General features: G+C 43.5%; 1 protein-coding gene across 1 annotated transcript in view; it reads right to left on the reverse strand.

Moving 5' to 3' along the window:
* Plekhm3 (pleckstrin homology domain containing M3) overlaps positions 1-25,215 on the reverse strand; it is a 162,477-nt gene extending 137,262 nt beyond the window's left edge. The window contains exons 1-2 of the mRNA XM_036173200.1: positions 25,023-25,215; positions 2,901-3,749 (exon numbers count right to left, since the gene is read on the reverse strand). Of these exons, the coding sequence (XP_036029093.1) occupies positions 2,901-3,507 (607 nt within the window). The 5' untranslated portion in view covers positions 3,508-3,749; positions 25,023-25,215. The remainder of the gene's footprint in view (positions 1-2,900; positions 3,750-25,022) is intronic.
* Positions 25,216-25,624: the final 409 nt, after the last annotated feature.

Here is a 25,624-nt window from a genome sequence, read left to right on the forward strand (position 1 = left end):
ACAATCACAAGCCAGGAATGGTGGTACACACCTTTAAACCCAATACTCAGGCAGATCTCTCTAAGTTCAAGGCTAGTTTAATCTACAGAGAGAGTTCCAGGATAGCCAGGGTTACACAAAGAAACCCTGTCTTGAAAAAAATAAGCAACAGAGTTGGGGATTTAGCTCAGTGGTAGAGCGCTTGCCTAGCAAGCACAAGGCCCTGGGTTCTTTCCTCAGCTCCACATTTAAAAAAAAAAAAAAAAAAAGCAAAATAAAAAAAGAATAAACATCATGGTTTGTTAGCTACAAGGATGGCCAATTCTTGTATTTATAATCAGAACAAACTGGAAAAATAAAGTTGGAAATAGGGTAACCTCTTCATCCGGGTCCTGCTGAGGACCTACAAATGGTTACTGTGACAGAATTCCATGTGAGTTCTAACAGAAAAATCTACTGAGGTCATTTGCTAGTGGAAGCACTTACCTACTACATAAATATAGCAGATCAAACACAAAGCTGTCAGATCCTCCAGGCTCAGGAGTCCCAGCAATGTCTTGTCTCCTCAGTCTCTAAATCAGTCACATTTTTTATGTCCCTTTCCTTCTAGTCCTATAGTCATAACCCTACTAGCTGTTCTTGGAGATCTGAGTCTAGAACGGTGGGTCTCCACCTGTGGGTCGTGCGTGACCCTACTGGGAGTTACATCTCAGATATTTACACAATTCATAACAAGAACAAAATTACAGTGATGAAGTAGCAACGAAATAATTGTATGATCACCACAACATGAGGAACTGCATTAGGAAGGTTGAGAACCACTGCCCTGGAAGGGAAGAGGAGGACTGGCAAGCTTCGAATCTGACAGGGAAGAGAAGGGTCTTGAAGGGTAACTTGGTACTGTATGTGGAAATGTGGTGTGTCATGGACCGAAACCCTGTATTTCCTTCTCTATATTCCAAATGATACCTTGGCTCAGATCACACTTACAAATTAACCTTACTTACTGAAATGTTAGATGTATCAGTTGACTACCCAACAACAGTAGGTATAGAATCTAACTTGAAAACAGCAGTAAAGGGACTGGAGAGATGCCTCAGTTCAGAGCCCTTGTTGCTCTTACAGAGGACCTGGGTTTCAGTTCCCAGCACCCACATGGTGGCTCACAACTGTACTCCAACTCCTGGGGATCAAGCCTCTCTGACCACTGGGGGCATTGCACCTATACAGTACTCATACATACATGCAGGCAAAACACTCATGCACATACAATTTAATTTTTTAAATTAGCAGTAGAACATAGACAATAAAGGCTGAGAGGCAGCTCCATGGTAGAGTGTTTACCTAGAAATCCAAGATTCAATTACTGGCCCTTCTAAAAAACAAAACAAACAACAAACATTATACAAATACATGCGCACACACACAGAGAACCAACTGGGGGCTGGAGGAGAGGGGAGGAAGCCTATAGCAGAGCATTTGCCTAACTATTCAAAGTCCCAGGTTCAGTTCAGCATACTGTAAAGCATGAACACCCCCCCCAGCCCCCCACACACCAGTGAGTTGAGGAGAAGCCATTTAAATTTAAGAGTTGAGTAGAATAAGTGCTATGGGATGTTCTGTATGTCAAATGTATTGCTCTGATTGGTTAAAATAAATAAAGTGCTGATTGGCCAGTAGCCAGGCAGGAAGGATAGGGTAGGCGGGACAAGGAAGAGGAGAAGGCTGGGAACAGGAAGGCTGAGGAGATAGACTGCCAGCCACGGCCATGACAAGATGTTAAGGTACTGGTAAGCCACGAGCCACGTGGCAAAGTATAGATTAATAGAAATGGGTTAAATATGAGTAAGAGCTAGACAATGGCAGGCCTGAGCTAATGGCCAAGCAGTTTAAATAATATAAGTGTCCGTATGATTATTTTATACGTGGGTTATGGGACCGCGGGGGCTTGGTGGCACCTGAAGAGAAGCTCTCCAACTACAAGAGTAATTAAAGAATCATCAGTAATAAAAATTGATAGTCATAAAGTAGTTTTTTTTAAATCTTGAAGGAAAATGCTGTGGTAGATGGAAAGATGGCTTTTTATGTCACATAGGAGAGTTCGTGTGTGAGCACGTAAGTCTGACACAGATAGACGCACACAGCTGTGTTTACCTGGAGGAAAATGAAAGGCCCTACACCATGAGACTTGAATCATAGTTCCGACGGCCACTGGCTCTTTTCCTCTCCACCCACAAGGTCTGCTTACTCTCCACTGCATTTCATTTCCCTTCCCCCGGCCTATGGGGCTGGGTACTGAACCCACGGCCTTGCTCTACAATTGGGCTACACTCTGCCCTTCCTCACCTGTGCTCAGACTACGATTCTGACTACCATCTTCCATAACTGTTTCTGAATTCCAAGTCCTTCATTTCATATCCCCTGCAAGCTGGCTCTTTTGGAGCAGCCCAGTTCACGGTGCCTTCCGCTTCTCCTGTTCTCTTGTCGTCACTGACACACACACATTTCAGTGGCCATCTACTGTCTCTCATTCTGAGTAATTTCCCGAAACTTCACTGAAGAAAAGTTTTGTAGGACAGAGTATCTCCACACATCTTAGACTCACCAGGGAGTAGGGTTAAGAAAGTCCAGAGTGTGACCCGATAAACATCTGATATGAATGAGCAGTACCCACAGAGTGTTCAGAGGAAAATACTACATTTGGTGTAAGAATATTCTAATGTAGACCATTAGGAAGAGAGGTTTAACCAGAGTCATAATTTCACTAAATACCTCTTCAGAAGATAAAAAGAGAGCTGATTTGAAGCAAAGAACAAAGTTTGGGACAGAGAGAAGGCAGGTGTGGATACTGGAGAGTCAGCAGATGTGAGGGAGACAAAGGAGAAATGAACAGCTGTTCACTAAATCGGATATGAACATACCTGTATTTCCTTGGGCATCTTCAACCTTACTGGGCGAAGGCAACAGAAAAGACGGCCTGGCAAAGTGAGGGCCTTGAAGGGCTAGTTGTTGCTGTTGCTGCTGCAAAGGCATGGTGCTAAGGACAAGCCGCCAGTCTACATGGGTTATGTCGGACCTTGACCGAGCATGTCCTGGCTTGAAAGTTGTGGTCTCATCCAATAAGTCATTCACAGAGCGAGGTCTGTCCCTCCGACGCTGACAGATGTTAAAAAAGTTGAAGGTTGACGCTTCCTTTTGCTCCATCCAGGAGAGGTTATCTGGGGCTGTCCCTCTCTGGACCATAAGCTGTTCTTTGGCAGGGAAGACATTTTGAGCTTTGGTTTCTAGGAGCCTGCTCTTACAGTGGTCCCAAATCATGGTCCCCTTGCCCAGGGAGGCAACATTTCTCAAAGCACCATTGTCGGTTATGGTACTGAGGACCTCATGCCCCACCAGTTCAGGGACTTCCTGAATCCCATACACCTCTGCTTGCGGCACAGCCTTTTCCAGCTTACTATCAAAAGTGCTAAAGAAGTCCTCAGTCACCTCTAAGGCAGGGCTGATGTCATCCACCTCCAAAGCTTCCATGACACGGGTTCCAAGCGGTCGAAGCTTCCTACACTGCTTCAGGAAAGGCTGCTGCGAACATTCAGCCAACACAGAGCAGTGTCTCAGCAATGCAGCCGTGGGAACCAGTGGAAGAACCCTTCATCTATCTGGCTGCCTAGAGGAGGTCCAGCACAGACACATGGGAAGCTTGTGCTTGGGGCCCTCTGTGAAGACAGCAGGGCAGTATTTGTCAGAGCAACACAGCACCAATCCTGGGTTTCCTGGACGAAGACAAACAAGATAACATTGGCACACAGTTCACTGTATTCTGTAGTCCACAGGTCTGTCTGCTCACTCCCCCATTTCTATACCTCTTCTATGTCAGCCATGCACACAGGGGTCAGACAACATACAAACTCTCTTTGTCAGGAACACACATGACTCCTTACTTTGTATGAGAACTTAGGCAGGGCAAGGTGGTGCTCCTTGATAATGGGAAACAAGGCCAACTACCTTTATTCACACAGAGAGACCTTTGAGAGCAATTGTAGAGAGTCTGCCCTCAGAACACCTCTGATCTGTTGGCCGAAGATAGTAAGCAAGAGACAACACGAGGGATTCTGTGGCTGGGCTTATTGCAATCGGTCTAACAGTCACAAACGATTTCACAACACCGAAAATCACTCATGCTCTGTTGGGTAAGAAGGTACAGGAGAAGTGGGTGGGAGGCTGTCCTTTGACCAAACCTGAGTGTTCAAATCACGATGCTTGTGCTTCCTTGGGTTATAAAGCCTAGTGATGGATGACTCTGGCCCTCAGAATTCTCCAGTTTTCCTGGAAAAAAGGTTTCAAGTGCCAAACTCCCTGGCTTCCAGATTGGCCTCAGAGTATGGGTCTAGCCTGAGATTAAAGGTCAAGGGTTTATGAGCCCATGCCAGAGTTGGAAGGGGAGCAAGCCTATGGCAAAATTATGGCCCACGCGGCAGGCTTTAGTTCATTGTTTCTTCTCTCGGGACCTGGGGAACCAAATCTCATAGCTTGACCCGAGAAGAAAGAAAGTTACAGGGGAAGTGCCAGACGACTTCCAAGGTTGGGTATAATTAGAATAGACCTTGATTATGACAATACAACAGAGTAGGCAGTGACTATATATAGCTACTTAAGTTCAGTAAATCTAATTTCCTCGGGCACACTGGCTGCATTTCAAGTGCCCAGAAGTCACATACATATACCTATACATCTTTGCCAAAGGAACAGATAAAATTAGGCAACATTTTTTTTTTTTTACTGCTTACAAGTAGGTAAAACTATCAATTAATACCATTATACACTGCTGAAAAGTTAGAGTGACATGGTTTTTTGTTTTGTTTTTTTTTTCCAAAAGCTATGACTAATCAATTAATTATTAGCTCTTAGGTCATTAAACAAGTCTATTTAAATCAGTAGCACCAAACTATATTGCTTAATATATGTAAATTAAACTAGTATACACAAACTTTTATTTATCTGTTTACTTACCAAGCTGACCTCAACTCCACTAAGAAACTGGAAGTGATCCTGACTCCTGATTCCCCAGCCTCCAGCTCCCAAGCTCTGGGGCTTTAGGAGTTCCCTACCACACTTGATTTCAGGTGGATGCTGAAGGTCAAACACGGGGGTTCAAGCATGCCAGGCAAGCACCCTACCAACTGAACCCTATCCCCAGACCCAAGTCTTTCCTTTAGATACATCAACACCATATACAGATCATGGCAACTATGGTCAGCTCCCTTATACAGAGGCGGCAACTATGGACTTGTCTCTGCTGTGTGTTTCAGTATTTATTGTGTTAGAATATCATACAATTTCCCCATGTTTCCAGATGCAAACAGGGTCTGGATTTGTTTGTTCTTTCTGAGTCTCCAGTTAAGCCTCTGTCTCTTGAACTCTTGAATTAGAATTAGCTAATGAGTTTTAATAATTCTGAAATGTGAAATGGGATTTTTTTCCCAATTTCATCTTGCATACCAGAGACTAAGACAAATTAATGTATTAAATCAACATAAAGTACAAGATTCCCATTTTATAGAAGAAATATCATCATCTACATCATTAAATTAATCTCCTAAGATTACCAGTATTCCTTTTCTGACCTACCATTTCAAACCCAGTGGGGGATATGCATGCATGCTTTACAAACACTGAAAGTACAGTCTTTAAATCATGCCAGTAGATGCTAGGGGTCCCAGCTCAGGTCCTCCTCTTGCACAGCATGCGCTTTGCCCACTGAGCCGTCTACCAGCTCCTCTATGTGGGCTTGTTGTGTGTGTGTTCTGACGTTTTCTTCAGGTTAGACTAGAGCTGTATGTCCTGAGGAAGAGGAACACCACACAGAAGAACCACTTTCCTCGTGTCCTGTCAGAAGAATGTACCATCACCAGGGCCTACACGTCTGCACAGACCTTATCACCTTTCTCTTTAAGCATTTGCCGTATTTTAATATTATCATTTCCTTACTGATTTAATGCTAGGGTTTCTTCTCCCCACTAAAACAAGCTCTAGGAGCCCAGGGATTTATGTTCCTTTGGCTCAAGCACATTAAAGTGTCTCTGTCTGTCTGTCTGTCTGTCTGTCTGTCTCTCTCTCTCACACACACACACACACACAGATCCATGTTGAACATCCCCCCTCACCCACACCGCCTGCCAGTTCACTCCTCCCCACTTCTGTCAAAGCTGAAAGCTCTTCACGCAGACGCAGGCTCTCACCACACCCTTGGTTTCCTTGGGCTACAGTGACCAGCTGATCTCTCAAATTCCATTGTAAGTGCTGAGGAACTTGATGGCCAACACAGCACCTTTACCCTCCCGTACCATCACTACATCATCATCTATCTTTTGGGGAATCCCTTTCCTATACTTACTTTTTTTTTTTTTTTTTTTTGGAATTTTATCTTTCCTTGTACTCTACAGTCTGAGTATACTTCACTGTCTCACACGTTGCCTCATTTGGTTGTGAATTAACTACTACTAATAATAATAGTAACAGTAACATATGCAGACAGGTCAGCAATACGAAGTGTCCCCTCCTCTGACAAGTGAGCGCCAACGTGTGGGGACAGAGTGGTGAGCCTGAGCACAAAGCTGGAAGTCAAGAGCTAATTAGAACAATGTTCTACATCTGGCTCAACCACACACTTGATGGGTGGCCTGCGGCAAACCATTTAACCTCTGGGTGGCTTACTCAGCTACCTGGAGCCAATAAACTTGCTGGTATCAAACTGCTTTACATGGAGATCATTCACCAGGTGGCTGTTCCAGCATGCCTTTAACAACACACACTGCCAAACAAGTATGGAGCTTCCGTCGGACCTCACCCCTTCATCAACCACAGGCTCCTGATTTCTCCCTGGAAAGACTTATCAGTTTAACGCAGGCAAAGTGAGAAACCAAAATCAACTACTTAATACTATTTTTCTTTCAAACTCAGTGATTTATAGGATTTTTGTTGCTGCTGCTGTTGTTTTGGGTTTTGTTTGTTTGTTTGTTTTGTTTTTTGTTTTTTTGAGACAGGGTTTCTCTGTGTAGCTTTGGAGCCTGTCCTGGAACTCTCTCTATAGACTAGGCTGGCCTCGAACTCAGAGATCTGCCTCCCAAGTGCTGGGATTAAAGGCGTGTGCCACCACCACCCGGCTTTTTAATTCTTGTTTTATATATACATTAGTGTCTTACCTATATGTGTACCACATGGGTATCCGATACCTAAGGAGGCCAGAAGAGGACACTGGATACCCTGGAACTGGAGTTACAGATGGTTGTAAGCTACCATGTGAGAGTACTGGGAACCAAAGCCCGGCCTCTGGAAGACCAGCAAGTACTCTCAACAACTGAGACATCTCTCTAGCCCCAATTACAGAATATCTTTTCTGTAAAAGACAGTATTTTTTTTTTCCATTTAATACAGGAAGAAAACTTGAGGTCCATTTGTCAATGTGGTAATCAAGAGCTCAAACCAAAGAATCCCAAGCATGTATCAAGATGTAACAGGCTGGAGAATCAGTGTATTGCTATGTTCTAACAAGGAAATCTCCTGTTTACATGCTCATTCGGCAAGGTAATTAACTGGCTGACTAGGGCAGTCTTCCCCTACAGGGGCGGAAGCAGATCACAAAGATAGACACTTGACCTCCTGAGCTGGTTGACAAAGGCGCTAACTTCCTCCAAGTGACTTGTTAGAACGTCATGAGTGCTCAAAGTATCTGGGACCGTGCAGTTTCAGAAACTGCTGGACAGGGAAGAAAAATCAGATCACCTGTTTCTGCCCACCTTTTTCCTAAGTGAGAGCCAAGGTGACCACAAAGATGGTCAGTACTCAGGGCTCTCACATGCTCATTATTTTGGTTAAAGTTGGAGCTCACGGGGAATTTTCTGAGTTACACAATATAATGGAGCCAGCAGAAAAACCTGACCAGCAAAATGACCTTTCTGAACCACAAAGTATGATGCTTTTTATTGGTTCTCTAGCCCAAAGACAATGTAAACATGCTGATGAGGCACAAGCATGCAGCAGCAGCAGATCAGGACCCTGGGGACTTCCAGATGAGACATGTAATTTGGAACTCACTGGAACCCTGTGTTAGAGCTGGGAGTGAGCATGAAATGCCCTCATTGTATCCAGACCCCAAGAAAAGACTACCACTATACAAAGTGTCCACAGAGTAGCAAATGCTCATAGAAATTCTGGGACATGATAGAGATGAAATATCATAACTCAGTGAAAAGAAAATGAATGGTAAAGGGGGTTTTTGTCCCATATCCAATTGGAATCAAGACTGGACATTCAGTTTCGGTATCAATGTCTCTTTGAATATATTCTCTAAAAGCAAATACCAATAAATATTAGTGAAGTGGAGCATAAAAAGGAAGATGAAGGGAGAGGAGGAAGAAGAGGAAAGGAGAAGGGGTCTGCTACTTATTCCTTTCCAGCCGGCACATGCCATGGAACTTCTAGAGTCATCTAGCGGCCTCCTTACACAGCTGCTACATTTTTCAAAGCCTACATCCTCCTACATGGTGGTGCTAGCCAGTCTTTCATGGCAGCTTTGCCCAAACTTTCCCGGTGTGACTAATTCTTTTCAAATCGTGTGTGTGTGTGTGTGTGTGTGTGTGTGTGTGTGTGTGTGTGTGTGTGTGCGCGCGCATGTGTATGCATGCATGCATGCGAGTGCCACCCACACAAGCCTCTACAGTATGTGGAGAGGTCAGAGGACAGCTGACGGGAGTCAGCTCTCTTCTCCTACCATGTAAGTACCTTCACTCACGGAGGCGTCTCTCCAGCCCCTGGTTTGGTTCATCTTGACTGTCAACTGAATTTAGGAGACAGACCTCTTGCTGAGTCTGACAGCATTTACAGAGAGGTGGGAGTTGAACCCATAATGAGGGCAGCACCATCCTTCGTGTAGGGGTCCCAGAGAGAATTAAGCGTCTCCTACATCATCTCTCTCTTTAAACTGCAACGGTGTGTATATCTCTGGTACCTCTCCTACATCACCCACTGTGTGTTCTTTTCGGCTGACGATAAGAAGGATACTTTATCAGTCTATTTTATGCTAGCTGTGCCACGTGGTTCTTTGTCTCTAAGTCTCACACTGGAGACTGTGGGCACTACAATACTCCTCCTCAAGTGAGGAAACTGACTCAGTAACATCAAGTACCTGGACTGAGGTCCATAGCTACCTACCAGACCTGGGGGGAGTGGTCTGCACTCTTCTACAGCAGAGAGCTCACTGAACCTAAAACCACAGCTAGAACCTCAGTAACTACTTGGTGGGGAATAACTGGACAAACAGCGCCTTTTTGGTTTTGGGGTTTTCTCATTATTTATTTATTTATTTACTTATTTTTCTTTTTTGCGTGTTTGGTTTTCTTTTTCAAGACAGGGTTTCTCTGTGTAGCCCTGGCTGTACTGGGAATCACTCCCTGTAGACCAGGCTGGCCTCAGACTCACAGAGATCTGGCTGGCACTGCCTCCCGAGTGCTGGGATTAAAGGCGTGCACCACCACACCCAGCTCAAACAGCACATTTTCAAAGCCCTGACATCTGCATATGTATGCATGTGCCTATGTGTGTACACTCATATGTACACCTATATGTAATTTTCTGGAAAAGATATTTGAATGCTTTTTTTTTTTTTTTTTTGGTTTTTCGAGACAGGGTTTCTCTGTAGCTTCCTGGCTGTACTGGGAATCACTCCCTGTAGACCAGGCTGGCCTCAAACTCACAGAGATCCACCTGCCTCTGCCTCCCGAGTGCTGGGATTACAGGTGTGCGCCACCACTACCCGGTGATATTTGAAGTGTATTTCAGTAAAATTTTACTTACTTTCTAAAACACCATATTTTTTCAAACTTTTACATTTTATCTTAGCAGCATGTGTACATTTTTTCCTGGCAAAAATATATTTGAATATAAGCTTACTTTAGTAAAATATGACTTACTTTCTAAAACCTCATGTTGATCCAAGTTTTTAAATTTTACCTGAGCAGAGAAAGCTTCCTCACCACCGAAACATGTCAGATACCAAAGAACTCACTAAGACCTTGTATAGAAATAAAAACACCATTGCAGAACATAGGAATGTTTTCTGATGACCCACCACATGCACGTACACATGCACGCATGCATGCACTCAGTAACCCGGTTGATTTTATTTGATCCAAGCCCTCTCTAATGCAAGCACTGAGATGTCCCCTTTGAAATGCCTCCAACAATCAATCAAAACTACTTTCCAAACATCTCTGCACTTGCTTATTATTTCCTACCTGCAAGATCTTGCGACATCTGATGTCCCGAGATGTTTTTTTCTTAGAAGTCCAGCTAAATATTAGCACATAACACTTCAAATTTCAGATTGCTCTGCTACCAAAGGTAGCATCATCACTGCCCTCTACGTCGGCCATTGGACTAGAAAGTCTATTTTCATAAAACCACCACTATCCAGTATCCAGTGCCCAGCTCTTAGAGACAAAACAGACAGGTGGATTTCAGTTCTGTAAGTGCAGACTTGACGTTTCCCATCTCCCCTTGCCTCCACCACAGGGAACAGTGATTAACAATCAAGCAAATGAATCACGCCGTCACCTTCGTCCTGAGACTGAAATGGAAAGTGATAACTCCTGTCACAGAAACCACGTGTTAGTCCAGCCTGCTGGTGCAGGACTGTAGCCCGAGCTCTACAGAGGCTCAGGCATGGAGCCAGTGAGTTCAAGGCCTCCTACACTAGTTACCAAGACCCTGACTCCAAATTAAAAGCAAAAGTTGAGCCAGTGATACAGCTCAGTGGCAGAGCATTTGACTTGCCTAGCATGCACCAGGTCCTACGTCCAACCCCAGCCCCACAAACAGCCAAAGTCCATGTTGCTGGAGTCGGCCTCTAACTACAGTAGGGAATAATTGCAAGGTGCACCTAGGGACCACAGGCTCTGAGGGCTGAAAGCGTAGCACATGGCAACAACAAACACAACAGAGAGGCAGTGTGTTCAACGTGCATCATACCCCAGAAGGGATAGGGAAGTGCCTTCGGATCTAGAGATTATCATCAGCTCATAGAACTATTAGGGATTTTCAGAACACAAATGGGGTTGGGGATATTTTCAAATATAACCTGGAATTTCTTTCTTTTTTTTTTTTTCCTCTCATAATGCCTCAAACTTCAGTTAACCTGCAGGGGAAATTACATGGTTTTACTGAAAATACTCATTTTCCACATGCACAGCTTATACTATGGTTTATAAAAGGTGCTTGGTGAGCCTTTTAATAAATACTTATAGTGATCTCAACAGAGAGAGGCAAAAGGAGTAATGGGACTGTTTCAACCATGATGAAAGAGACCAAAATGACTCATCTATTGTCAGCTGAAGGTCCACTGGGGAAGACAAAGGCGTTCTGAAATCCCTGTCTAATTACCAAATCCTGTGGGCCACCCAAGTTCAACCTTCCAAGTCCGTAAAGCTCTTAGGTGCCACAGTGGCAGAACCATAAAACAGTGGACTGAAGCCAAGCCCTGAGCCACCCAGCTTGTTCCGGGGGACAAGTAAGGCGGTGAGCACAACATCAACTGTGGACCCCAGGAGAAGGCTCTTGTTCTAGCTCGGTCTCTCCAACTGAGACACCCAGCAAGTCAGGCTGACACAAGACCCCCGGGCCATCCTCTGGAACAGTGACCCTGCTGTGTCTGCTCCCAGTTACCTTACAGGTGAGAAGCGAGGTGCAGTGTGCAGGTGTATACTTTCCCAGAGCATCTAAAACTATGATCAAGCACTCAAGCACCATGGTAGATGTGGACAGACCCAACCTTGAAGGGCTGGGGGGGGGGGGGGGTATGGAACAGAGACACAAAAACAAACAAACGTGATGTAAGGGTCACGGTCAAATGACAATGATATGGACACAGAGATCCTTCCAGGAGGAAATGTGAGACCCTAAGTTAACCTGGAAGTCCCACCTGCCCAAGGACCAGATAACTGCCTGGAATTCTGGGAGTTGAAAAGTACAGCAAAGCCTCATGGGAAAGCATGAGTTTTGTCCACATAAACCCTGACAATGAGTGTCTCAGGGCCACTCAGCTGGAAAGTTTCCAGGAGTGGTCCTGACCAAATTCCATCTTGTCAGTATTTAAAATTTTAATAAAAAGCTTGGTTAATGTGGCCAAAATGTTGGACCTGGTGGTTTTTCTCTGGCAAATCTCAGGGTTAACAGAAACCAAAGACAAAAGAAACAAATATAAACACACACACACACACACACACACACACACACACACACACACACAAATAAACAAAAATAGAAGCTGAGCGATGGTGGCACACGCCTTTACTCCCAGCACTCAAGAGGCAGAGGCAGGCGGATCTCTGTGAGTTCCCGGACAGCCGAAGCTGTTTTATAAAGAAACCCTGTCTCACAAAAAAAGGAAGGAAAGAAAGAAATTTGAAAAAGTTTCCTAGCTATCAGCTTCAGGGTGCTTAGAAGGAGTGTTATGAGAAGTACTTAACTGTTTCTTCTTTCTGTTATATTTGAATGTGCTAAAAAGTGAGGCTGGGTCTTTGTTAATGTTTCCTCAGGAGTTCTAGACCAGTGACCAGGTCTAAGCAAAAAGTGCCTCACTGCTATCTGAAACGACAGATACATTCAATGGTGGCAGGCCGCATCCAGCACCCATGAACCCCCTTTCTGCTTTTAGACATAATCTATGACACTGACCTTGGCTACCAATCAGCCTCTGAGCTCTTGAGTCAGGAAGCAAATCGGGCAGACAAAACACCCTCTCAGACTTCAAAGATAAAAAGAGATAAGGGCAGACAACAGAAAGAATCGAGTTTTGCAAAACGTGAAGGCCAGAAAATCCTCCACCTGTCACTGGGGCAGAGGAGGAATTTCAAAACACTGAGAGCAGTAGGGACTATCTTTTCATCCCTCTAATTGGCCTTACATTTCTCTTTTTAAGATTTATTTTTGTTTGTAACGTGTGTGTGTGTGTGTATGTGTGTGTGTGTGTGTGTGTGTGTGTGTGTGTGTGTGTGTGTGTTTTGCGCTTTCTGTGTGGAAATACACACACATACACACACACACACACACACACACACACACACACACACACACTAGCAATTCATGTACGCATGCAGGTGCCTGTGGTGGCCTGAGTCATCAGCTCCCCTGAAGCTAGAGTTGCAGGCAGTTGTGAGCTGCCCGACATGGGTACAGGGAATTAAACTGGAAGAGCAGCGTCTGCTTCTAACCTGTGAGCCATCTCTCTAGCCCCTTAAACTGATTTTGTTATGGACCATTACCATTAAAGTGAAATGGGTTTTCCTAGAACAACTCTGCAGGGTGGGCATGGTGATGCAGGATTAAGGCCAGCCTACACTACGCAAAAGCCTGATCCCCAAAAACAAACAAATAAAAAACCCCAATTGTGTAATGTAGAAACTCTAGGGAACTGACTGACTGACATTTGACTGATCTGGACTGGTTTTGAGATGGTAAGTTTGTGAGAGCTATCACTTAAACAGCTGCCCTTCATCATCAGGGAGTCCTGTCCTCCACTGTACGGGTGGACTTGACATTAACGGTGGGATGCTGGGCTAAACAAAAAAATGGGCTTAAAAATAAAATACGGTTCTTATAACATCTAAGACAAATGACAAATAACAGATGAGAGCTAACATTTACTTTATACTTTCTGAGTACTGAATCCTCCCAACAAGTCATTTGGGAGCTGGTAACATTATTATTACCACTTTACAAGGAACTAGAAATGTAAAGAGATGAGTTGTCTTGGGTAATACGGCCTGAGTAAAATCAACACCAAATGCATAATCCCATATGCAAGTCAAAGCCAACTAATGACCCTAAAATAATACACTAGCATTTCGTGTACATGGTGTTTCAAATTTCAGTGTCAAACACCAATTACAACTAATATTTATTTTTTTCCCGCTGTTTTATTTGTTAATCCCATGACCCAGGTAGTTACCTAATAACTATCATTCTTCTACCTAGGGAAATAGTTGATGCCTAATTTGAAAAAAATATGTGAATAAAAATCACTTCTATAATCTTTCTGTGTCGTTGTAAATTCTCCAAGGAAATGGTATAGGGGAAGTCTTTGAACAAACAGAATAAAACGTTGTTCTCTACTGAAGAGCTAAGACTCACTCCACAGTGTGACCTTGGACTGTCTGTAAGGGAACAATAACTGTGACTTCACTTGAACAACTGCTTTTAGAAGTGTTTACACCGTCCCAACAGCGCAAATCTCTTACTATTTCCCTAATAAATCATTTTCATTCCGCCAATAAATAGAAACAGTTGTAAAAATGTTTGCTTAAAAGAACTTGCAAACAAATGCTCCTGCCAAAAGAATTAAAAGAAATATTTTCAAACTGGATGCTACTATAGATAATTCAAGCATATGTTAACTATTAGAGCATGGTCAAATAAACAGCTTCCTTTTAAAGCTAACTTCAAGTTACCTTTATGCAAACACGAAGTTCAAACAAAACAACAAAATTGACTGATAACATTCTTATTTTAACTGATAACATTCTTATTTTATTTTAAATCTTATTTTAAATCTACTAAAACTATGACAATTTTAATACTTCCACTCACCAAAAACAAAACAAAATGATACCACACATAATCCTCTGGTGAAGGGTACCTACTTGGACTACAAGATCCAGAATTGAAGACTTAGGTCTCAGTTTTCTATGAAACTGCTACTGGAGTGTGCTCTGGGACAAACTTCTTGAACCTGAACTTCAACTACTTTATCAAAATACAGAGCAAATAAAGATCCCTGTCATATTTTCAAAGGTAGCTTTGGAGTGCAAACCAAACACCAGAATGTTATGCTTTATGAGCCCCAAAGCAGTGTACAGGATGCCCCTGAGTATCTGCTACCAAGGAAAAGTTTACCACATTCTCTTTGGTCTTCTTTACGTCAACTAGGGAAAGGGCAGTGACGGTGATCTGCTTAGGAAGTTATGGTAGAAAGTCTTAATCTACTCAAGCATTCCTTCTGCAGAGTTAAAGGCAGCAGCAGGGGCTGTTCTGCTCCTGCTTTTCAGGGGCCTTGAAGTGGAGGAGTTCAGTGGAGCACGCACTGCACAATGTAAATAAAGAACACCCTTACAGATTCCGATCAGCGCACCACTCAACCTGCAGTAGTGAGCTTCCAGCAGTAGACTGGAATTAACACAGAGCCTCAGAACTGGCCAATGAGAGGCCAGAGAGTGAGAGGTTGTGGAGCACTCATCCCTAGATGAGATGTCTTCATCAAACCCCTCCCCTACAGGTTCAGGGATCTGTGGAAGAGCAGACAGAAGACTGTAAGAGCCAAGTGGTGGAATGACAGTCAATGGAGAGGATGTGGAGCAAGGGGAACACTCCTCCACTGTTGGTGGGAGTGCAAGCTTGTACAACCACTGTGGAAGTCAGTATGGCGGGTTCTCAGAAAATTGGGAGTCGATCTACCTCAAGACCCAGCCATAACACTCTTGGGCATATACCCAAGGAATGCTCAATCATACCACAAAGATACATGTTCAACTATGTTCATAACAGCACTATTCATAATAGCCAGAACCTGGAAACAACCTAGATGCCCGTCAACTGAAGAATGGATTAAGAAAATGTGGTACATATACACAATGGAGTACTTCTCAGCAGAGAAAAACAATGACAGCATGAAGCAAATGGATGGAACTAGAAAATATCATCCTGAGTGAGGTAACCCAAACCCAGAAGGACAAACATGGTATGTACTCACTCATAAGTGGATTTCAGATGTAAAGCAAAGAACAATCAGACTGCAACCCACAGAACCATGGAGGCTATATATATATAGCATGGGGGTCGCTAGGATGACTGTGGCTTATAATAAGTTTTGGTTTTACTCAATTACTGAGCAAGCCTCAATGAAACATTTCACTATTAAGATAAGAATTTATACTGTATCAAGCTGATAATAGAATAATTAATTAATTAATTTTTTAAAATAAAAAATAAATAAAAATTAAAAATTAAAGAAAATTTGAACTATTAAAAAAATCAAACAAACAAACATATTTTGCTAAAGTAGGGGGAACTAGGGGGTCATCTTTCCTCTCCACATTCTATTCTTTCCCTTGTTTTATATATTTTAAATTTTTTACCAGTGGATTCTGCTGGAGTATCTTCTGCAGATAAGCACTGGAGGGCTCCTGTTGCAAATCACCCTCTGGAGCGATGGAAGGATCTTTCTACTGGCACTTGGAGGGGACCTGATTTGGTGTTGGTGTGGGCCCAGAGTTCTATTTATGTCTTTCCTCAGGACAATGAGGTTCCTCTTTGAGTTCCTGAGCACTATATGTGCCCTGTGGCTGCTGCTGAAGCCCAACATGGCAGAGACCTATTGGGCCTCTGTGAAAAACTCTCCCCTTCTGATGCCAATGGGGTTTGAGAGCCCAATATGACCAGCTTTGGCAAACATTAATGAAAGCCTAGGAACTGTAGCCATACGGTTGGATTCTCCAGAAGGTAATGTATGGTAACTGCTTTTTCAAGTATGTTTGAGAATGTGTCACCCAGACACCTTGGAGATTAAGAACAACCCTGAAGGTCACTGACCTCCATTTGTTAACAGTAATATGCCAGCTAAGCCTTTTCATTTTCACAATCCTCTTCAAGCTGGTATAGTACCTACTTTTCAGGAGTGGTTCTGTGCAACATTTATTGGCCTCCTGAAATTCATTTAGCTCCCTTTGAAGATACCTTAAAATTTGTGAGCCTGAATATAGCCATTATGAGACCATTAGTTCTGCTGCTTGTGAGCTGCCTGTTTTTTCTTTATGGTTCTTAGTTGTTCTTTTGCAGAGCTGCCAGCTTAAGTCGTGCTGGGATCAAGAATAATGGGCCTCAGTGGTTCGTGTTCCTGGAGTTGTGTCCATGCCAGTGGATGCCCACACGCTCCAGAAGAGAATTTGACATCGCTGCTGCTGTTGTTGCTGTTATAACAGTGACGACCACCACTGCTACTGTTTCTGGGATTGCCATTTCATAACTGGTTACTACAACTAGCACAGTGGAGACCCTGGCAGCAAAAGTAGCTACCACAGTTAGTTAATCTTTCATTCTATTGGGCATGATAAATGTAAATCAATAGTTATATACATTTCAATTGGCTTTGAAAGTTATAAATTTATAAACTCAAGTTCCATTTGCTTTTGGGATACCATCTTACCAGGACTCCAATTTGCAGTAAGGCTCATTAAGGAAGGGAATGGCTCAGTTGCCTTTAGCCTACTGGCTATGGGTGGGTTAGGACTTCTGTTGGTCTTTTCTGTGTCGAACACACAGATTGCAAGCCCAGCGCCACTTTGAGATCTTTGGCAGCAGTTAACTCTGCAGCAGCTCACATACAATTAAGCCTGTATGACAATGAGTATTCAGAGCTGGGTAATGGCTGGGGGGTGGGGGAGCGCTCACCAACCTAAGACAGAGCGCCTGTGTGGCCTGGGCAGGTGTCTCCATGATGGGTAAGGTGACCTGCTGATGTCCCACGCAACCTAAGTCAGAAGCTCAGCTTTTAGTTAAAGGCGGGGACCTGCAGGGCCCTGGCCCTTGTTTTGGTAACTGTTACCTTGCTTGCTGACCTTGACCTTGATATCCTCCCTATGCTAATTCCCTGTGAGATTCCACCCTCCTGAATGCTTAAGGGAAGTTCCTTGTCTGTGTATCCTGCATATTGGGCATTAACAGCTTAGATACAAGATTGAAAACATCTGTAGTGAACTTCTGCCCCCTGGGGTTCTCCCATTGTGCTGTAAGCCTGTATTTAAGACCTGCTCCCTCCTTCAATAAATGACATTTGGCATTCAAAAAAAAAAAAAAAAAAGAGCCAGGTGGTGGATGACCCCAGGGAAACAGTATGTCCAGACACAACAGGACTGATGCACATACAGACTCACTGTGACAGGCCAACAAGATGTACACAGGCTCAAAGCAAAGATCCCAGCACAGAGAATGGGAAATGGATACAAAGTCTCACCTCTAGCCAAAGAGCTTTGTGTAGTTGATGCCTACGGGGAAAGGGAAAATCTGTTTTCGCACCAATGAAGAGTCCCTGAGCCTCTCACTCACACTCCAGGGCAGGCCCACCACCTGGACTAGCTGGCTAAGATAGAATGACTCTGTGTTTGTTATCTGTTCACTTTTTGGTTCGTTTTTGTTTGTTTGTTTGTTTGTTTCTTGTTTGTTTTTCGAGACAGGGTTTCTCTGTGTAGCTTTGCGCCTTTCCTGGAACTCGCTTTGTAGACCAGGTTGGCCTCGAACTCACAGAGATCCACCTGCCTCTGCCTCCTGAGTGCTGGGATTACAGGAGTGCGCCACCACCGCCTGGCTCGGTTTGATATTTTTATCTTATTAGGTTTTTTGTTTTCTGATTTATGGATTTCAGAGAGAGAGAGAGCAAGAACACAGAGCATAAAGCTGGGTGGGTAAGGAGATGAGGAAGATCTGGGAGAACTAGGGGAAAGAAAAGAATATGATCAAAAAAACTGTATGCAAAGTTTTTTAAAATAAAAACAAAAAAAGAAGAGCTCTCCCCAACAAGAACTACAAACAAGGGGCTCTTTAGATTCCTAAACTTCCCTACATGTAGGATACATTTCCCTCTTTTGTCTGGCATCTAAGTTTCTGGAAAACCTTTGATCTTCACACTTCCAGGCTCTACTTTTTACTCCCCCATTCACTCTCCCACAAGAAGCAGCCTGGTTCTGCCCCAGGTGAAACTTTACGGGTAAAGGTTGCTGGCAGTTTCTAAATGGCCAAATCTAGGAGCCTTCTCACAGTGAATCTGACCGAACATTCGGCAGTGTGACCTAGAAAGACCCACTCTGCACTACCCTTGTGAATTCATTGGCACAGCCATCTCTGCCCTCTCTCCTTTGTCCAGGGATGTCCTCTTCCTGTCCCAGTGCTCAGGTGACAGACACCCCACAGGCCTCTTACCTAGCATCTCCTCCATCGTCCCTAATGACCTCCTCCATGCCTGTGGCTGTAGCTACTGTCCACGTGGAAAATAGAGAACAGAATATTCTCCTGAGCGCTAGATGGCATTTATAACTGCTTTTCATAGATGCCCTGATTCCTACAAAGCACAACCAACTCCTCATCTTACCCTCCAGCCTGAGTCCTCCAAACACTTGCTACAGAGAAAAGGACATCATCCCCTAATAAAGATAAATATCCTCTTGGGCATTTCTAGCTGACTCACCAACACGAATTAGCAAGTCCTGTGAATTCTACCTCTGTGGGATCTGCCAAATCTACCCACTGCTCTGTCTCTTGACCACCAAGCCACCTTCCAGGCAGTCTCCTGACCCATTCACCACACAGCCACCCAAGTGGGCTTTCAAAAATCAAAACCTGCTGCCTTCTGCATAAGCAGTACCCAGGAGAGCCCACAGCATTTTCCTCCCAGCCCTTAGCTCTTAAATTTCCCTCTACACTCCTACCACAATCTCATTCTGTCTCCAGTCATAAAGAATTTATAGAAATTAGAACATCCCTGTTTTATCCTCCTGAAGACCCTTTTTCCACCACCACCACCACCACCTTTGACCTATTTACCAGCACTGTTCCTCCCAAAGTGTCCCACCCCAGAGTGGCGACATCTAATCCGCCTCCAGGTCTATGCTGAGGAGTCACTTCCCCTGACTTCCCAGGCCCATTCAGACCTGCCCTTATACTTATTCCTCTAGAGCATCCAGACAACCCCCATTATTAGATCAGATACTCCTTAACCGGGTCTGTTCTCCTCTGTCTCCCCTAACAAACTGTAAGCTTCATGAAGCCTAAGATTGTGTGTGTCTTGTTCAAGGTTATTATCACACCTATAGACCACACAGTGATGTGTGTATTTACCCATTTCCCAATTAGCTAATTACCTACAAGTAAACTAGATGAGCCAGAACAAGGCAGCTTTAGTTTGCACTGAATTATAAACTAGTTACTCTGCTCAAGATAGCTGGATATAAATAAACCTCTTCTCTCATGAAGGCTGCATATAACTGGGGAATCCAGTTTGAAACCATGCTCAAAGTACAGACAAAAAGTAATTAAAAAAAAAAACAAAACAGTATTCTTGACATCTGAATGAAATGGCCTCTCAGCTCCACGGTGGTGCACATCTTTAATCCCAGAACATGGGAGGCAGAAACAGAAGGATCTCTGTGAGTTCAAGACCAGCCTGTACTACACAGAGTTCTAGGAGAGCCAGGACTACACAGAGAGACCCTATCTCAACAAAACAAAAATAATAAATAAATAAGTAAGTGCCTCTCTACTTTCATTTGATTTTTGCCCATAACTCATCTGCCACGGAGATTAGTGACACGCATCAACCAAATCATGTTTCTCCTGCATAGTCTGCAGGAAAGTGAGTTATTCCTACAGCAGCCAATGAGCTGGGAGCAAATTGTATGTACACTTTGGTACTGGCAACCACTTCCGTCACAGTTGCTGCTAAGATCTCTGAAGATCTTTGCACTTGAAGCCGGAATGCAGTGTGGTTCCTTATGAACCACATACCAAGTCAGTTTTGAGAGAAAAATGAAAACGCAGACGGCAATTCCTTGCCAGACAGTCCTTTCCTTCCAAGGAGTAAACATTGCCCAGGAAGCAATGTGGCCAGCAAGTGGCCAGGGGCCACAGTGCCATGCGACACTTCTGGTCCTGCTCTGAGGGTGTGGAAGAGGGTCAGTCATTGGGAAAAGAGGAGGAGCAGCCTAAAACCTAGCCTCCATAACTAATCTGTCCTAAGTCCAAATCAGACCTGCTGAAACTAGAAGAGCAGTATCAATCTCTCAGCCTGCCTTGTAAACGTGTAAACGCATGAGCCGATCACAGCCAAGTCTACTGTCTGACAAATATTCAATACACACAAGCTTTGGATGCTTGCATCGAGCCTTGTACTGGCCTCCATCTAGCTTGGTTTTCCTCATCCTAATGACAAGCTCTTCTTTTTCCTTTCTGTCGAATGATTACACATTCCTCAAGCCCTTATACCCTGGTTTATACATCAATGGGGGTGTAACCCTAACTCCATTCATCTTAAAGAAAACAAGGGCTTTTTAGCTAGGCGCGGCAACGTGTGCCTCTAATCCCAACACTCCAGAGGCTGAGGCAGAAGGATCACAAATTAGCTCAGTTCAGATGAAGAGCATTCAGGATGGTTTGGCTGTAGACAAGACTGCTAGTTCAAAGCCAGCCTGGACTACATGACAAGTTCCAGGCCTACCTAGGCTATATTGTGACACCCTGTCTTAGAAAAGAAAATAATAATTATAAAGGAAAGGAAAAGAAACAAAGGAACAGGGTGTTTAGTACAATGTCATCCATAAGCCTTTTCTTTTGTACTTCAATACTCTTCTTTCCACAGACTTTTGAACCAATTACCCTACTGAGGAATGCCATGCAATCTTTACAATATTACTGTTTTCTACCTCACTGTTTTCTGAAAAACTAACTTTCTGCCATATACCTAAATTATTTATGAACTTTATTGCTCACATTGTTTGTGCAGTATTTTAGATTCAAAATATATTCTCCATAATGTCGACAACATTGAAACATTTATTGATCTTTGTGGTTATTTTAAAAAATACAAGTACATTGTCAATGTTTTAAAAAGAATAAAGGCAAAATAAACAACTCTTATTCACCCTCTAACAGGGGAGAAAGCCCTGTCTGACAAAGAACAAAGGAGAGAAAGGGGAAAGGAAGGAGAAGATTAAGAAGATAAAGCACACTGTAGCCCCAGTTCTCTGCTGTCTTTCTCCCTCTCAGCCATGACTGAACCTTTTCCATTATTAAAATTCTTCATTAATATCTTTCTAATATTTGCATTCTGTCATATCTTTTGATGGAACCATAATCTGACAGATCCCCTGTTACTGGGCACTTAAAGACTCTTGACAATTCTCTTCTACAGAAAGGCCTATTCAGCATTACCTTGAACTTAACTACTCTCATAAGTTCCTTTGGACTTCTAAAACAGGAATTGCTAAGTCAAGGGGAGGCACATTGCTGAGGCTTCTCACACATTCAGTCCATGTGCTATTCAGAAAGGCTGTCCTAAGTGTTTGCCTCTCATGGCATCTGACAGTGTCTGCTTCACGACATAGTACTTGACATGAGAATCTAAACTCTTTGAAATCTATAGTAATCTGAGAGCTGGAAAAGTATTATCTTGTTATTGCTTCTATTTTCATTTCTTTGATGGTAGAAAGAGCTCAATTTAAAACATTAGCTACCTAATTCTAATTCCTGTGACAGGATGTTAACTTTCTATCACCACATGAAATTCCCACAGTAGCCAACTTGCAAAGGGTTGACTTTGACTCACAGCTTTGGAGCTTTAAGTCTACAATCAGTTGGTCTCATTATATCTGGGACTGTGGCAGGGCAGTGCATCAGGGTCAGAGTGCATGGATGAGCACTGAGCAAAAGGACAGAACGGGGAGGATCCAGAGATCATAACCCCCTTCGCTGGCATCCCTCAATGCCCTAAAGACCTCCTACCTCTCATAAGCCCCACCACTTTTAAAATGCTTCTCCAAGAACTAGGGTTTTAGCACATAGGCCTTTGGGGGACATCCCAGACTCACACTATAACACTATGCTTAATTTTTTTATGTATCCATTTTTCTGCTAGATCTGTATTACTTTTCTATCATGACACAACAAATTTTCATACTCCAGATTGCTTTAAACAATACTTCTTATCTCATAGTCACCAAGGTGTTGGCTCAGCTGGGCTTAGCTCCTGTCTAGAAATTCTGTTTCAAACTTGCCTGGATTATTGACAAAACTCCAGGTTTGTGTAGCTTCGTGCTGGTGGTCAGCTAGGAGGCCTCTCTTGGTTGTTCTAGGCCTTCCAAATTCCTCAAGGCTGCCTACATTCCAGATCCACGGTATCACCCATCTTTAAATCAGCTACAGTAAGTTGCATCTTCTTGTGATTTCTCAGCAATAGAAAGCGCTACACTTTTAGGGGTACTCGTGATTAGAGGAGACCCATCTTGATGATCTCATCATTCCACTTTCATTCATGTTGTGTAATATAACATAGTCAGGTAGTAATGTCCTATATGCACGGTTCTGGGGATGAGCAAAAAACGTTGTTAGAAGGACAGTTTGGAACTGACTGTCCCAGAGTCTTAGGTGTCCATTTTTATAATTTGTTTGTAGGATGTATGATAAATCTTCAGTACACAAATCTAATAAACAAAGTGCCACGCAATGCACTTTCCCAGCAGTAAAGGCTGCTGTGTGGTAATAAAGAATTCTGTGTATATAATGCTGTGACCTCTGGTACTGAGACATTTTAATTGCAGTAAAATAGTCAGAACATGAAATTCACCACACTAACTATTCTTAAGTGTACTTACTACTAAGTCCATTATCTCCACAAGTCTTTCCATCTTGCAAAACTCTCTACCCATTCAGCAAGAACTTCCTCTTCCATCCCTCCCCCAACACTTGATAATTACATATCTGCTTTTCAATACTGGATTATTTGATACGGTCATCACACACATATTCTAGTGGCTGTTCCAGGCACTTTCAAAATATCAACTTGCCAGGCATGGTGGCACATCCATTGACACCTAAGACCCTGGTGTCAAACTGTACTTCCAACATGTTTGCTCATCCCCAGAATCTATGCATATACACATCACTACCTGACTATGTTATACTACATGACATACATGGTGGCACATCCCAGCAGAGGCAGGTGGGTCTCTGTGAGTTTGAGGCCAGCCTGGTCTACATAGTAATTTCCAGGCTAGACATGGTTACACAGAGAGACTGTCTCAAAAAGCATACATATTTAATCCTCATTAAATCTTTGGTGAGGTGGTTATTATTTCCATTTTACAGATTAGGAAACAGCAAAATTGAGTAAACCTCCTGGGATGACACAATGACAAAATGACCAAACAAGAATTTAAGCTGAGGTAATATGGCTTTAAAGGTCTTGCTACAACCATGGCATTGTGACAGTATTTACTATAAAGACAAACACATCAGACATTGATATTATTTAGTGGTGCATGACATTTGCACACTTCTTGTCAACTTTTAACCTAATCTTTGACTTCTAGCTAAAAATTAGATTATGTTCACATATCTCTTGACCTTTTAAAGACCTAATTTTTGCCAAGGTGTTTGTTTGCAGTAAATGAAACAAACACTACTTGGCATTTTACTTTAAGCAAATCACTTATAATGTGTGCTATTCTATAATGCTATATAAGTATAATCATAATTTATTATGATTATTGAATATTTTAATAGTTAATATTTTAAGGAAAAATCAAGATGTTTCTCTCTAGTTCCATGGATCAAAGGAAAAAAAAAGAAGAAAACTAAATATGTTTACAACAACGTAATTCAATCTGTTTAACCTGTTAAATTAAAAAGCAAACTATACATATAGGCTAGTCTCTACTTGTCATTCAAACTCGGCAGAATTGTCTCAGCTTAAGGGTTGGGCCTCAGAACTCCTTATCTTGTTTTTTTGTTTTAGCTTAGTAAGCTTTTCGTACAAGACCAATTTGTCATCAGTCCTGTGGCGTCGTTTACTATACATTCAAAATGGTCAGAGTCAACAGAAAGAAAAATCGTCGCATTTCTCTGGGGCTAAAAGCTTGGCTGGGGTTTGGTTTCTATGATTACTGGGGAGGGGTTCCTAAAAAAGAAAGAAAGAAAAGAAAAAAACAACACAGGGAACAGGATCACCTCATTCAACTACTTTCTAATTTGCGTTCACTTGATTCACGAAAAATAAACAGCGCGTCATGTCATCCCCTCACTCATCACCCACAAATGAGGTGCTATCTCCAGAGAGAAATACAACAGAGAGCGGTGCGTGGGAAGCATCCCCGCGACCCCGGCAAGCTCCGGGGATGTGTCATCCCGTCCCTCTCCGCGCCCCGCCCGCCCGAGGCCGCAGCGAGGCGGATGCTCACCGTGCCTTGGGTCTGGTCGCCCGCGCGGCCTGCAGCCGACTCCCGGCAGGGCCCCGACCCAGACAGCCCGCCCTCCTCACCGCCAGCGGCTCCGCTCCGGCCGCCGACCATCCCGGCCCGGCTCTGTTTACAAGCGGCTTCTCACGGTCCCACGTTCAAATGCTTCCCCGCGGCAGCCCGGCAGCCAGACCCGGACGCACAGGGTTCCGGCCCTGGAGGACCGGCCCCTCCTGCGGGAGAAACAGCCAGCCAGGCGGGGCCTGATCTCCTTATCTCATTGTTTCCCATACAGCCTTTATCACAATGCTCCTCCCAACGCCGAAATGGGTGTTTGCACTTAAAGTTGTTACTTGGATCCTACCAGGACAGGGTCAGCTATCAGCAGTTGTCATGGCTAAGAGAATTTCTCAGAAATAATGCTTTCCAAAAGTAGAAACGAAGTGCTTTTCATCTCTAATTAGGGCACAGGTTGAAAGGGTGTGGTTGAGAAGAAAGGTCTCGAACCTGGCTGTGGATTCCCAGTTTAGCAGATAGGGCGTTGCTGGGGGGATCAGGGAAGGACAGATTGTCACCTCTCCTGAAGTCTCCCAGTGACCAGCCAC

The sequence above is a fragment of the Onychomys torridus genome, chromosome 23 (assembly GCF_903995425.1).
Source record: "Onychomys torridus chromosome 23, mOncTor1.1, whole genome shotgun sequence".
NCBI lineage: Eukaryota > Metazoa > Chordata > Mammalia > Rodentia > Cricetidae > Onychomys > Onychomys torridus.